The 14,297-nt window shown below is 46.7% G+C and overlaps 1 protein-coding gene across 1 annotated transcript in view; it reads left to right on the forward strand.

Moving 5' to 3' along the window:
• Positions 1-1,911: 1,911 nt before the first annotated feature.
• Positions 1,912-14,297, forward strand: part of rapgefl1 (Rap guanine nucleotide exchange factor (GEF)-like 1) — a gene marked incomplete at its 5' end in the record, with an annotated part of 55,561 nt that continues 43,175 nt past the window's right edge. Inside the window, 3 exon segments of the mRNA XM_083779156.1 lie at positions 1,912-2,027; positions 2,061-2,180; positions 5,494-5,886. Coding sequence (XP_083635282.1) covers positions 1,912-2,027; positions 2,061-2,180; positions 5,494-5,886 — 629 coding nt within the window.

Consider the following 14,297-nt stretch of genomic DNA (forward strand, 5'->3'; position numbering starts at 1 on the left):
TGAGAATGTGTGTTTGGACAGACAGACAGACAGACAGACAGACAGACAGACTGACTGACTGACTGACTGACTGACTGACTGACTGACTGACTGACTGACTGACTGACTGACTGACTGACTGACAGACAGACAGACAGACAGACAGACAGACAGACAGACAGACAGACAGACAGACAGACAGACAGACAGACTGACTGACTGACTGACTGACTGACTGACTGACTGACTGACTGACTGACTGACTGACTGACTGACTGACTGACTGACTGACTGACTGACTGACTGACTGACAGACAGACAGGCAGGCAGGCAGGCAGACAGGCAGGCAGGCAGGCAGGCAGGCAGGCAGGCAGGCAGGCAGGCAGGCAGAGCAGTGTAGTGTAGTGTACTGTAGTGTACATCCACTGATCCACGCACGCCCCCGGTGTGTGTGTGTGTGTGTGTGTGTGTGTGTGTGTGAGTGTGTGTGTGTGAGTGTGTGTGTGTGTGTGTGTGTGTGTGTGTGTGTGTGTGTGTGTGTGTGTGTGTGTGTGTGTGAGAGAGCGCTCGCTTGTGGACGTTACGAGTCACTTCTCATTCTGCTAATTTGGCAGTAAGAGAGAGAGAGAGAGAGAGAGAGAGAGAGAGAGAGAGAGAGATAGTCTTATGCTCTCTCTTCCTGACTGTTTCTTTAAACAGGCTGTTTGTGAGACTGTGAGACAGATAGAGAGACAGACAGACAGACAGACAGACAGACAGACAGACAGACAGACAGACAGACAGACAGACAGACAGACAGACAGACAGACAGACTGCAGCTCCAACAACCAGGCGAGTGAGGCGACAGACAGACAGACAGACAGAACGAACGTCGGACGGAGCGATCACACACTAAACACGCCTGCATGTTTTTCTTCCCATTTAGAGGTACGGAAATTACTATTTATTCATTCCGCTCTGCGCCTTTTGATGTTTTTGGAGGGGGGGGGGGGGGGTATCGTAATCTGACTGCACTGTGTATAAAGAGGAGATATAATAAGCCTGTATAGATGATGAAGACTATAATGCGTGGTGTGTGTACTGTGTAGTGTGTGAATTCACCGCCACGGAGGAGGAGAGCGAGAGAGAGAGAGAGAGAGAGTGAGAGAGAGAGAGAGAGCGAGCGAGCTATAGTAGAGAGGGACTTGGAGAGAGAGAGAGAGGTGCATGATTTCTCTTCCTTCGGTTTATTCGTGTTCTTCTTAACATTATTATTCTGTGTTGTTGTTGTATGTGATCGCTGCAGGGTTCTGCAGGGGCCCGTCGGGATCCGCTGTGCCGTGGACGGCACCACGACCACACCACGACCCGACTACTGAGACCGCGGTTAACCGTTAATACCGTTAACGGTATAGGACCCTATATACCGGACCACCGTGGACTGGATGGACGAGAGGGAACTGAAAAAAACATCGTCTGTTTGATGTGGTGGAAGAATAAGAAGAAGAAGAAGAAGAAGGTGGTTTTCTGGATTATAGGCTGTTTCTGCAGGCTGGGGGACACGATGGAATCTGTGCTGTAGCACCGCGAGGTGCAGAGAGAGAGAGAGAGAGAGACCTCGTTCTCTCCACTCTGCAACACTGATTTGAGTGTGGAAAAACAACCTATACAAATGGGTTAAGAAAAAAACCCTTAAAACAACAGCATTCTCCTTTTACACACACACACACACACACACGCGCGCGCACACACGCACGCGCACAAAAAGCATCACGAAACTAGGAAAAAAAAGAAACTGTAAACCATCTGCATGATGAGGTGCTTGAGCTGGCCTCGGCAAATCTAGGATGTAAAAACCCTTCCTTCATCAATACTGTGAAGCACCTGCCTCTATATAGTTCTGGGAGAGGAAAACAGTTCATCCTTTAGTGAAGCCTTCACTGGATCACCATCATGCCGGCCGGTATGAAACCCCTGGAGAAGTTCCTGAAGAAGCAGACCACGGCGCTGACGCGGGCCGGGGGCTTCGGAGGGGCCGACAAGCAGGCCGGAGGAGGAGGAGGAGGGGGGGGAGGAGGAGGAGGAGGAGGGGGAGGAGGGGGAGGAGGAGGGGGAGGAGGGGGGACCACCGGGGCGGCCCGCAGGCGGGCCAGCCTGTCCCGGGTGGTGCCCTTCTTCAGGGAGACGTCGCCCGAGAGCGGGCAGGCCCGCGAGGTGTTCAGGTGAGAGATGACGATGGATGGATGGATGGATGTCAAATTAATAACAGCATAGCCGGCAATAATGTGTGTTTGTGTCAATTGTTGTTTGCTGTACTGCAGTGGTTCTCAAACTTTTTGGAAGGACGGACCCTTAATTGATTCTTCTAACCCCCCCCCCCCCATCTGAAAATGTTTCGTGCCCGCCACCCAGGTCCCCCCCTGAACAGAAGATTTATGTGTACGAATAACGAATATTCCAAATGTATATATATATTTTTTAAATGTTTTTTTTGTGGTGGCTTTCGCCTTTATTTTATGGAGGGATAGATAGTAGACTGACAGGAAATGGGGAGAGAGATGGGGGGGTGGGGGGTGACATGCAGTGAAGGCCGTCGGGATCGGGAGTCGAACCCGCGGCACATACATTTCCCCCCAAAGTTTCTAAAATAGCAGATGCGCTGTGAGCTTACAAGTAGGGATGCCACAAAGTGACCATCAGCCAAATCGAATAGTCGACAGCTCTGGCGATTAATAATCAATCGATAATAATCGATTAAAACCTCATAGTCTACGGCTCTATACGCTGCATAAGTTTGAGCTAAATTTACATATTTTCCGGTATTTCAGGTGGGAGGGAATGGATTGTACGATGGCGGGCGGGAACCCCATTTGGTGTTTTAAACATCATGTTATAATTTAGCTATTGAAAAATAGCAGATCTACAAGCTCATGAGCTTGTAGGTCTGCTAAATTCGTGAAAATGCGGCGCAAATCTTTGAATATATATTCTTTCAGAGCGAACTTTTTTTTTCTGGTAGTTTGGCTGACAGGAAACGGAGTATATTCCCAGCAACACCAGACCTGACTGAGCTCATTTAAACAATTTCAGAAAGAAAGTAGAATTGTGACATTTCTTACGTTTTTGACCTCTAACCGTTAACCCATTCTGACCGGGCACCCATTTTGGTGTTAGCATCATGTTATGCTTTAACCGAGTGGCGCGATACGAGCTTGTAGGTCTGCTATTTTTGAAAAATCGAAGAACGACTGACATTTTTAGAATCTGATCTCAGGTCAGAATGGGTTAATCAGACCAGTGTGTGTCCAGTGGAAACCTCGTATGAATCTGATCTCAGGTCAGAATGGGTGAAACTTTACTTGGTGTCACATACATAGCAGGTGGTTTGGAGGTATCTCCACAATCCACATGGCATTCTTGTGGACATTTAAAATTCAGCGTAGTTGAGTTTTTCAGGAATATATTGGGAAGAGCCAACCTGTCTTCCTTGTCTTGTTTTTCTTTCTGTCTTTCTATTCTTCCGTTGTCCATACTTGCCTCTCCCAATCTATACCTGCAGCCCTTAGCTGACCTGGGATCAGACAGTACACACACACACACACACACACACACACACACACACACACAAGCACACATAAGCACACGCAAAGAAAAAGTTAGGTAATACATCCCGTAAGGTTCCCTTTTGTTGAGTTAAATTAACAGACACATTTTTATCAACTGGGGTGTCTGTGACCTCTCGCAAAATATAACCGGGGTCCCTTGTCTGTTGAATAGGCGGTGCAGGGTACACTGTCACATCGGGTCGCAAGTTGTAGCGAAGCAGCGGGCTTGTTGTTGAAAAATACATCAAGCCATAATATAGGCTATTTTTAGCACCATAGTAGCCGCCTGTCGGTGTCGGCTCTCAGGTGCATTCAGCAACTCTTTTCTCACACCTTCCAAACCGACTTCACACCCTGTCGACCTCCAGTCTGCAGTAATCTGTACTCTGTAGGAGTCTGTTTGGTGGAGAGCTGCCTTAATAACTCATTTAACTGACTCACTTAATAACTCCTTTACAGAGACACTACAGGTGAAATCATGATTTTTCATGTTTTCTTTTTTTTTGCTATTTTGCTTCCTAAACATGTTTTCTTTCAAACTAAAGCAAAATACACATTAACTAGAAAAAGTGCCCTTCTGGGCACAGGTCTCCACCAGGACCTCAGCCTAGTGGGAATATGCGTGCACAGTTTCATCGCAATCGGACGCTGCGTTGAGGAGTTGTGGCGATTTGTACAAAGCGGGCTACTCCTGAAAACTGTAGGAGCCAATCGTGGCCAATCAGGATGGAATATGAGAAATCAAACAAACATGTCTTGATCACATGACTATGGAGATGATGTGTACCGATTTGCGTGAAATTTGGTTAAAATCTGAAGGAGTAATAATAGAAAATGTGTTTTACAGCATATGTCGGCCTCCTGGTGGCGCTATAAAGAGCAGATATGAAAAATTCCAGGCAAAGGTTTTTCCTTGGCCTCTAGGGAGTTGGCATACAAAGTTATCCACAGATCCGTGCAGTTAGAGGTAAAAACACTTTTCGGCCAGTTAAAGCGCCACCTTGAGGCTGAGTTGAAATTGTTCATGTGGCATTTCGTCCTCGGCCTAGTGGGAATGTGGGTTCACAATTTCACGGAAATCACGTGATGTGTTCATGATTTGCAGCATTTTGTTTGAAACTGAGCACTCCTGTGAACTTTGGAAGCCAATCTTAACCAATCAGGATGGAGTCTGAGAAATCTGAAAGACCGGTTTTGTTGAATGGCTCTAGAGAGACTGTGTACCAATTTGCGTGATGTTTGGACAAAATCTGTAGGTGTACTGTGCAAAAACTTGTTTTGCACAAAGCGGCCTCCTGGTGGCGCTATAACAGGCCGTTCTGGAAAGTTTGGGGCAGAGGTTCATCGTTGGCATCCAGGGAGTGTGTGTGCAAAATTTGGCATCGACCGGGTTAACGGTGGCCGAGATTAGCTGCTCACGGACACACACATGGACACACGGACGGACACACGGACGGACGGAGTGCAAAACATACTCTCCCCCTTGCCTTCGGCCTGGTGGAGACAAAAATACAGATTTAGATGTTTATTTTGAGATATCAAAAATCCCATCTGTAATTTTCTTTGTCTCTAATGTGTCAACAAAATGAAATGATAATTTTGAACCTGGCTTTATCCGATCTTCAGATTTATCGTCCCGAAATGTATGCAAATTAGCGCATATAATGCCTAATTTGCATATTTAAACATATAATTTCAGAAAACTTGTAATACAAAAAATCTTAGTTTTAATATAAGTAATCAACTGGAGAAGTTTCATTGTGATAGATATTATTTAACTTCTTTTCCCTATTCACCTGGGGTGTCTCACCTTAACTGACTCACTTAATAACTCATTTAACTGACTCACTTAATAAATCATTTTGACCCCCTCCCTCTCTCTCTCTCTCTCTCTCTCTCTCTCTCTCTCTCTCTCTCTCTCTCCCCGCAGCCCGGACAGCGAGGACCCCCCTTCCTGGCCCTCTGCAGCGGTGGCACCGGGCGGCGGCGGGTGCCAGTACCACCACTGCCCGGGCCCCGGCGTCAACGGGCCCGGCGGTACCGTCACCAGCAGCTCGGGGTCGAGTTCCGGAGGCGGAGGAGGAGGGGGAGGGGGAGACGTCCGCAGCCCGTCACTGTCCAGCGACGAGCAGAGCTCCGAGGCCAGCCTGCTGGCCTTGGACGGAGCGCTGGGATGGACGCCGCTGACCGCAGACACGCCCGACAACCTGATCCTGGCCCTGCTGGACAGCGTGGCCGGGCGGCGCTACGCCAACTGTGCAGGTGAGGACGCACGCCACGCACACGCCACGCCACGCCACGCCACGCACACCACGCCACGCACGTACGCGTCGTCTATCACACAATCTTATCTACACAGTACTGCAGTCACACACAGAGACAAAGAAAGGGGGACAACCAAACGTTTTGCTCATTCATTTAACTCTGAGACTAGTGTAACGAATCGCTATACAAATTGAGCAGTGACTCTGGTTGTGTTCATGCTAAAGCGCTGATTTTCCTGTGGCACCAATACACACACACACACACACACGCACACACACGCACAGTCAGTCTGAAGACGAGCAACATGGGTGAGGCAAATGTAGTGTCCTTTTGCGTGTTTGTGCAAACGTTTTGTGAAAATCTGCTTCGCGCGAGAGTATGAAAACCTGAAGGTACATTTGGGTAAAAATGCGGATTGTATTGTATACTCGGTCACATGTACACACACACACACACACACACACACACACACACAAACATACAGATATTGGCCTATATGTGCACAGCGGGTTTGTAGTAAGTCTCACAGGAGTCTCACAGTAGTAAGTCTCACGGGAACCAGTCCCTGGAGCAACATAGGGTTTGTCCTGTCAAAGTGAAACTGAGCGATGCACTTTGCTATACCTGTTCACTCATTGCGTACGTCAATCTGGAACGCGACACGGCCGTCTGCAAAATGCCAGAAATGCGTGGAATGATTTTCTTTCCGGACGTGTGAACGATATGTTGACATCCTGTATACGTACGCTCCTTCTGTTGCCTCAAGAGAAACGGTTGAGGAACCGAGGAGGATAAATGGATCGTTACACTTGAATCAGTAACATGATCTCCACGTTTATGAATCCCTGAGGGTTATAGAGATGTATGGTTTACAGAATGGAACGGATGGGAGATTTACAGCCGTGAATGCATTGGCGTTTTGTCATGAATGATAGTGTGACATTTGAATCAATCTTTATGGTATAAAAGAGTCTACAAGCTATTCGAATATGCGACGCGCTGTCAGGGCCAGAGCCTATATAGACCGCTATAGGCCAGCGTGCGCGCCCCTGTCCTCCTGTGTGCCTCCATTACGATTAATAATAGTTATTTGGTATATAGGATTGGTATATGTGAAGTATAGGACTTGAGTGGTTACTGGTTAACCCATTTTGGGGAGGGAACCCCTTTGGGTGTTTTAAGCATTATGTTATAATTCAGCTAATGAAAAATAGCAGATCTAGCTACGAGCTTATAGGTCTGCTATTTTTGAAAAATCGTGAAAATGTAGTGAATATATATTCCTTCAGAGCCAACGTTTTTTTACCTCAAATCTCTGCTTCTGGGACCATACTACATATTTTCAGATGGGGGGGGGGTCATATATTTTTGGGGGTCCTTGACATGAAAATGTTTCAGACACAGAAACATAAGGGTTTTCAGAAAACCGTCAAGATTCACAGAAGGCCTTTTGTGGAATCCGTTGTCGGGTCATAAAATGCGTTAAGGCGAGGACGGAGAAGAACAATATGCGTCTCGGCGTATATACCGCGGAATGTCAGGGCAGATCAGGGCATGACGGACGTGTGTAACGTGAGGAACAGTTGGTGGTACAGTACATCGGGGGAGTTCGTTCATCCGCCGGCTTGCTCGTACAGTATGCTGTTCCCCGCGTGACGTAGAGGTCACAGGGCTGATCCCCTGCAACCTCTCCACCACCGCTGATGTACTCTACTGTATACCGCGTGCCCTTGAGCAAGACGAGAAAGACATCATCGCCGGGCTGTCAACGGCTGACGGTGACGTTTACAGGACCCGACAGTGTCACGCAGAGGGCACTTTGGTTAGTTAAAAAAAAAGAAAAGAAATGAAGGGCCCTATCTTGTGTGCACCGCCTTACCCCTAAACGTCTTTTTCCGTTTCTTTTACGATTTTTGAACAACAAAAAAACATTTTGGGGCGGGAACCCCTTTTGGTGTTATACTTTAGCTATTGGAAAATAGCAGATCTACAAGCTCATAGCGCGACACCGCTGTGTACAGTATCGCTTGTAAAATGTTGGCAGTTGCGGATTGCGTTTTTTTTTCTGTTTCTAAAGTGTAGTGGCGTGTTTGGGCTGGCTTCCCATGGTTGTCCTAAGTCGTCATGGGTTTGGATGCAGTAATCAGCCACAGGGCCGGTGCAGCCCTGCAGAAGACATATTGATATTGATCCCATATTGACTTTCTCTTAAGTGTGTTATTGATAACTGACACATGATTGTGACAAATCCTTTTCCTTTCCTAAAAACACATTTGTTTTAGTGCAGTCGGTGGTTCTCAACCATTTCTTCTGCGTCAACCTTTTCTTGGAACCGCGTGTTTTTAGTGGTCAGATGGGTGGGCCGCGTGTTTAGTGGTCAGATGGGTGGGCCGCGCGTTTAGTGGTCAGATGGGTGGGACGCGTGTTTAGTGGTCAGATGGGTGGGACGCGTGCGTCGTGTGCATTTTCAGAGCATGTTTCGTTTATCTACTGGTATCACTTTTTTAATATTAATGTTAATATAATATCATTCAAATCTTGCAAAGTGTGTGTGTGTGTGTGTGTTTGTGTGTGTGTGTGTGTGTGTGTGACTGTGTGTGTGTGACTGTGTGTGTGTGTGTGTGTGTGTGTGTGTGTGTGTGTGTGTGTGTGTGCGTGTGCGTGTGTGCGCGCATGCATCTTCAAATGTCTGTCTCTGTGTACAAAATAAACACGTCGCATGCATATCGGTGTCGGGACAGAAACCTCTCATCTCCATATTCTAACCTTTTTGTGTTTTTCATGGTAAATTAACGCCCTACTTGAACACATTAACAGTGTTTTTTCATGGTAAATTAAACGCCCTACTTGAACACATTAACAGTGTTTTTTCATGGTAAATTAACGCCCTACTTGAACACATTAACAGTGTTTTATTATGGTAAATTAAACGCCCTACTTGAACACATTAACAGTGTTTTTTCATGGTAAATTAAACGCCCTACTTGAACACATTAACAGTGTTTTTTCATGGTAAATTAAACGCCCTACTTGAACACATTAACAGTGTTTTTTCATGGTAAATTAAACGCCCTACTTGAACACATTAACAGTGTTATTTCATGGTAAATTAAACGCCCTACTTGAACACATTAACAGTGTTTTTCATGGTAAATTAAACGCACCTACTTGAACACATTAACAGTGTTATTTCATGGTAAATTAAACGCCCTACTTGAACACATTAACAGTGTTTTTCATGGTAAATTAACGCCCTACTTGAACACAGAAGCATGTAAAGTTGCAGATCCACAAGCGAACATACTGTAGATCTGCTACCTTTGCTTTTGATGCTTTTGAACTTGAATCCTGAATACAGTGACATCCGACGGAGACGATATGTGGGTGCGTGCGTGCGTGCGTGCGTGCGTGCGTGCGTGCGTGCGTGCGTGCGTGCTGATCCAGTGGTTACATAATAACTGCCGTCCTCTTTAAGGAACCAGAGGGTGCTTATTACTCCCTCTCCGTGCACGCTGCTTGTGTGTGTGTGTGTGAACGTGCGTGGCGTGCGTGCGTGCATGTGTATTTGTGAGCCTCAACTTAACGACGGCATTACATTTCAGTTCTTGGTTATGCATTGTGCATTGATTCATGTATCTGTTATTGTTGTACATTTGCGCTTGCAAAATGTCGCTGTGGGTCAGCACGTGCGTGCGTGTTGTGTGTGTGTGTGTGTGCGTGTGTGAATGTGTGTGTGTGCGTGCGTGCGTGCGTGCACATGGGGGACCAGCTCTCGGCCCAGAGGCAGAGAGTAGGAGAGTAGGAGACCCTTCATGTGTCGGTATAGTCCGGAGGGGAGGATTTCTGCTTTACAACGTTGGCATTTCAGCGGACGCTCTCATCCTTACAAAGAGCAAGATCACAGTAAAGTCATGGATTAAAGTTCTCAGCCGCCTGCACCGCTGATTTCAGCCATTTGGATTCCGTATAGACGGCGGCAGTGGACGCTGGGAAATGGGCAACCTGCTGCGACGTGCTTTTGAGCTTTATTTTCAGTGTTTTGTTATTTTAAGATTAAAAGAGTATTTGAAGTGGTAGTTAAGTCTTTCAAAAAAAAAAAAAACCCATAATGGTTCCAGATATTTCATAAAAGCAAAGGCTATAACCCTCTGGCATCTGGGCATTTTGGTTTTTAAAATGTACAAAATGACTATCCTGGTCAGTGCCGGTTTGACCCATTTTAGCATCAATCTCCTCAAGTGGTTGGCATATTGTTGAGCTACTGTAAGTGTATGTGTGTGTGTGTGTGTGTGTGTGTGTGTGTGTGTGTGTGTGTGTGTGTGTGTGTGTGTGTGTGTGTGTGTGTGTGTGTGTGTGATCTGTTCAATCGCAATACAATGCATACAGAACTCTGTGCCGTTGGTGTTGTGGGTTGGAGTCCAGCATAGTCAGAAAGACCACACACACCACCTGTCTCATGAGGACAGAGGACTTGGCTCTGTGCCATGGTCTAAAGGTCTGTGTGTTGTGTGTGGGTGGGTGTGTGTGTCTCCCAATTCGATGGCTCTGTTGGGTTTTTCGCACGCACGCACGCACGCACGCATGCGCACGCACGCACGCACGCACACACACGCACGCCAGACAGCAGAGAGGAAAGGAGAGAAACCTCTCTCTATGCTAATTGTCACCGTACAGCGTGAAGTTACAGCCAATGTATACATTTGAGTCTCATCCGGAGAGAGTTGGAACCAGTCAGTGGTGAGGTCCATGAGGGGGGGGGGGGGGGGGGGTTGTGTGTGTGTGTGTGTGTGTGTGTGTGTGTGTGTGTGTGTGTGTGTGTGTGTGTGTGTGTGTGTGTGTGTGTGTGTGTGTGTGGGTGTGCACGTCTGAGAGAGAGAGCGTGCTTGTGCATGGCATGTCAGGGACACCCGCCCTGGGGAACCTCCTGACTGAGTTGACATCTGAGTTTTGTGAGAATTTATCCAGCTGAACAGGCTGATAAGCAGCATGAGGTGACACACAGTATCAGTCAGCTCAGGTTGGCCTCTTCTCTCTCCCATAGGCATAGAGTGTAGCTCTAACGTGCAAGGCCTAAACTAGTAAGCTGTAGTAGAAATGAAGAAAACCGATTTTGCTACTCACCGAAACCGAGGCAGTTTTATGACGTGAAAAACTTTAAAAGGGTATCTTTGAAAAACAAAAAGGGTCCCGCACACTGTCAGACACTTGCCAAAATGTTGCTCTTTATTGGGTCGACGTTTCGGTGGATTAGACCTTCATCAGGACAGACTGATGAAGGAGGCAACTGTCACTAGCCTTCTGAGGGGGGTGCATCAGCCTTTTGCCAGAAAGTTTTATGACGTGGAAATATTAGGTGGGAAATGTCTCGGAAAACCCCACCTTTTTGTTTAAATAAATAAATAAATAATAAATTATATAGGTTGAACCACCAGATCTGTTAGGTATAGTGAGTGCACTTGCGCAATGAGCGATTTTCCATCTGTCAACATATAATTTTATCTTCCACAATTCCAGTTTTAGTTCATTTGTTTTACCTAACCCATTCTGGGCGGGAACCCCTTTTGGTGTTTTAAGCATTATGTTATACTTTAGCTATTGAAAAATAGCAGATCTACAAGCTCATAGCGCGGCACCTGCCGTGCTATGAAAAATCGTGAAAATGTGGCGCAAATCTTTGAATATATATTCTTTCAGAGTGAATGTTTTTAAGTCAAATCTTTGCTTCTGGGGGAGGTCCCTGGAACAACATATATTCAGATGGGGGGTTGTGAGCTTGTATGTAGATCGTCTATTTTCAGCATGCAACTAATTGTAAAATCACTTACACTGGATCTCTTGTCCACTAGTGCCTTCCTAACATTTTAGCCTAGTTGTTATTTGTTGACGAAAATTAGTTTTCATTTAGTTTCCGTTTAGTTTTCGTCAGTGAAAAAAGGTAGACGACGAACATTTTTCGTCATAGTTGTAGTGGACGAAAACAACACTACGAACGTATAGGTCATGACCAGCCAGCAAGGAGGCGGTGTTTAGGTGAGCAGTCAGTAAGCAGGTCGTGTTTAGGTGAGCAGTCGGTAAGCAGGTCGTCTTTAGGTGAGCAGTCAGTAAGCAGGTCGTGTTTAGGTGAGCAGTCGGTAAGCAGGTCGTGTTTAGGTGAGCAGTCGGTAAGCAGGTCGTGTTTAGGTGAGCAGTCGGTAAGCAGGTCGTGTTTTAGGTGAGCAGTCGGTAAGCAGGTCGTGTTTAGGTGAGCAGTCAGTAAGCAGGTCGTGTTTAGGTGAGCAGTCAGTAAGCAGGTCGTTTTTAGGTGAGCAGTCAGTAAGCAGGTCGTTTTTAGGTGAGCAGTCAGTAAGCAGGTCGTTTTTAGGTGAGCAGTCAGTAAGCAGGTCGTGTTTAGGTGAGCAGTCAGTAAGCAGGTCGTGTTTAGGTGAGCAGTCAGTAAGCAGGTCGTTTTTAGGTGAGCAGTCAGTAAGCAGGTCGTTTTTAGGTGAGCAGTCAGTAAGCAGGTCGTTTTTAGGTGAGCAGTCGGCAAGCAGGTCGTGTTTAGGTGAGCAGTCGGTAAGCAGGTCGTGCGCACACGGGCGTTCCGCCCGTCCGTAAAGCACCAGCAGTAAATCAACCGGACAGCTCTGTTCCTGAACACCCACAACAACACCACAACAACACCACTCCTATTCACAACGGCTTTGTGACTATTGGATGCTCTTTGAGCGCCTGTGTGTGCTCAATGACTACATATGTACATGATGTTGATGATTATTATATTTGCTATTAGCGGTAGCAGCAGTGATATTAGTAGTACAAGTCGTAGTTATTGATGCCTCTGTGTTACTGGACGCAGGGAAGTGGGTGGGTGTGTTTATCGCCTTTTTACACAACATGGTCAAGGTAAGACTGTTGCACAATCCTTCCAGCTCATTGTTGTGTGTGTGTGTGTGTGTGTGTGTGTGTGTGTGTGTTTATAATGTTCTATGTACTGGAGGTGGACCTGGCGGTCATTCTCATGTGACCTTTGAGCCAGGCAGCAGAGATAGATATAGTCACAACAGAGTCAAATCAACTTCCATGTAAAAAAGGTGCAGCCGGCATGCTGGCAGGACAAGTTGTTACAATTTAGGCATTTAGCAGACGCTCTTAATCCAGAGCCACTTGCCGTACGTGAGCAAGAACAACAGCACATGTTAATACATCAAAGACATAGAAATATAGTCGTCAAGGACTATAAGGAAGCTAAGAACCTATAAAAAAAAAACTACATTAAAGCTATAAGTATACTAAAGTGCTACATAAAGCCTTTGAATATGCCTGTGTTCCCTGTAAGGTCGTCGAGGCTACAGGCTTGTTATAAGGGGGTATTTAATCAGACCAGTGTGTGTCCAGTGGAAACCTCGTGTGAATCTGATCTCGGGTCAGAATGGGATATATATGTACAGTATGAGGTCCGTGCTTTTCTCCGATATTTCCTTTCCGGTGCATTTCTGATTGCGCGCACATTTCCTTTTGCCCCTTTTTCTTTCGTGAGGAAACGGACGAGACACTAGACGGCATTGACCTCGCAGTGGCAAACAACAACATCTACAGATTTAAATCAATTAAGCCTAAATGAAATAAGGAATGAACGGGCCTCATCTAAATAAAGAACACAGCGGTTCTTTTGACTGGTGCATTGTGGGAAATGGACGCGTCGGCGTGGCTCCGCCGTCTGGTCTACTGACTGCTGTGCCATCTCGTGTGTGTGTGTGTGTGCGCGTGTGCGTGTGCGTGTGCGTGTGCGCGTGCGCATGCAGGGTGCACAAGAATCATTGCGTTACGGAAGTATTTTTAGAACTTTTATCCCACGATTTTGTAACCCATTTCTTTTCACCCGGTGTCAATTATCGAATGTAATCCTGGGGCGCTAATACACTCCCTCTGCCAACCTGGGGAGAGCAACGGACTGACCTCATGCCTCCTTCAACTGCATGAGCAATACAAGCCGCTTCTTTTCACCTGACAGGGCCTGGGGGGGGGGGAGTTTCCCCCTGTTGGACGTCGTGTAGCGCGTGGAAGGAACACGCTGTTCCTAAACTGTTCCTTTCCCCTCCATCAGGCGCCCCCGGCTGGCCAGGTGGGAGGCAGTTTAGAGGCCAGTATTACTGCATGGTTTTTGTGAGGGTTATACCACTACCTACCCTATAGAGCTGTAATATATCTAGAGCGATAGCCCCTCCGCTATTCACGTCAATGGAAGTTGCTCAGTGGCGTTTTGAAGCCACAACGAAATGACAAAGTCTTCCGGGGCGGGTAGTACCCCTCGAGCGTTGATATGATTGGTCGGCTCCTATCATAGTACCCCTAGAGTGTTGATATGATTGGCTGGCTCCTATCATAGTACCCCTCGAGTGTTGATATGATTGGCTGGCACCTGTCATAGTACCCCTCGCGCTGTTCTTGTGGTACCTCTACGTCACGGATTCATTCATAAATTTAACCTGG

Source organism: Protomyctophum parallelum (genome assembly GCF_964188405.1).
Source record: "Protomyctophum parallelum genome assembly, chromosome: 13".
NCBI lineage: Eukaryota > Metazoa > Chordata > Actinopteri > Myctophiformes > Myctophidae > Protomyctophum > Protomyctophum parallelum.